The 1,076-nt window shown below is 63.0% G+C and overlaps 1 protein-coding gene across 1 annotated transcript; it reads right to left on the bottom strand.

Moving 5' to 3' along the window:
- On the bottom strand, positions 1 to 1,066 carry ZIC1 (Zic family member 1; the record flags this gene model as incomplete). Its single annotated transcript, XM_010716637.1, has 1 exon — positions 1 to 1,066. A coding segment is annotated over exon 1 (873 nt), but the record flags the coding sequence as incomplete, so codon positions are not given.
- Between the last annotated feature and the right edge of the window lie 10 nt (positions 1,067 to 1,076).

Here is a 1,076-nt window from a genome sequence, read left to right as displayed (position 1 = left end):
TCGGATGTGATTTACGAGTTTGTATTTGGCCTTGAAAGGTTTCCCTTCCCGCGGGCACTCTTCCCAGAAACATATGTGATTGGACTGCTCGGGTCCTCCAACGTGCTCCACGGTGACATGAGTCACCAGCTCGTGCATCGTGCTGAAAGTTTTGTTGCAGGACTTTTTGGGGTTCGCCAACTGCTCGGGCTCAATCCACTTACAGATGAGTTCCTGCTTGATGGGCTGCCGCATGTAGCGGAAGAAGGCCCCCGCCCCGTGGTGCGCTGCCATGTTCATGTTCATGTGGCCGTAGCCGTGCAGCTGGCTCGAGGCGTAGTGCTCGGAGCGGGGGCTGGTGACCTGGCCGTACTGCTCGGCTCGACCGTACATGTCTCCGGAGAAGCCCAGGCGCATCTGCCCGTTCACCACGTTGGGCGAAGCGTGGCCGGCCGCTTGCTCGTGCAGCCCGGGGAAAAGTATATGTCCCGCGGCATCGCCGTGTCCGTGCGGGCCGCCGAAGCCGCCGGCGGCGGAGGCGAAGAGGCTGTGCTGGGCGCTGGCGGCCGCGGCCTCCCCGAAGCCGCGGTTGCGGAAAAGAAAGTCCCGGGTGGAGTTGAACGCGGCGCTGGAGTAGGAGCCGACGTGGGGCGGGTGGTGGTGGTGCCCCAGCGCCGCCGCGTAGCCCGGAGCCTGCGAGGTGAAGGCAGTCTGCCCGGCCGAGGCCAGCTCGTGGCCGCCGGGGTTGAGTTTGAAGGCGCCCATGCCGTCGGCGAAGGGGTTGATTCCCAGCCCCACTTCTCTGTCCGTGACATCGGCCGCGGAGTGGTGGCGAGACGATCCGAACGTAGTGACTCCTATGGCGGGATACTGCGGTCCAGCATCCAGAAGCATCTTCCCAGCGTCGATGCAGCAACCCAAAAAAAAGCACGCGCGCACGCACACAACGCGGAGAGAAGCAGCAGCAGCGGCGGCAGCGGCGAAAACACCCTCTCTGGAAAGTCGGCGACGATCACCACCAAAGCAACCACATCAAAAACACCCCCTTCGGCATCAGCGCGGGGGGGAGAAAAAAAAGGGGGGGAGGAAAAAAAAAA

This window comes from Meleagris gallopavo, chromosome 11 (genome assembly GCF_000146605.3).
Source record: "Meleagris gallopavo isolate NT-WF06-2002-E0010 breed Aviagen turkey brand Nicholas breeding stock chromosome 11, Turkey_5.1, whole genome shotgun sequence".
NCBI classification, from domain to species: domain Eukaryota; kingdom Metazoa; phylum Chordata; class Aves; order Galliformes; family Phasianidae; genus Meleagris; species Meleagris gallopavo.
This window is presented reverse-complemented; position numbering and strand designations above follow the sequence as displayed.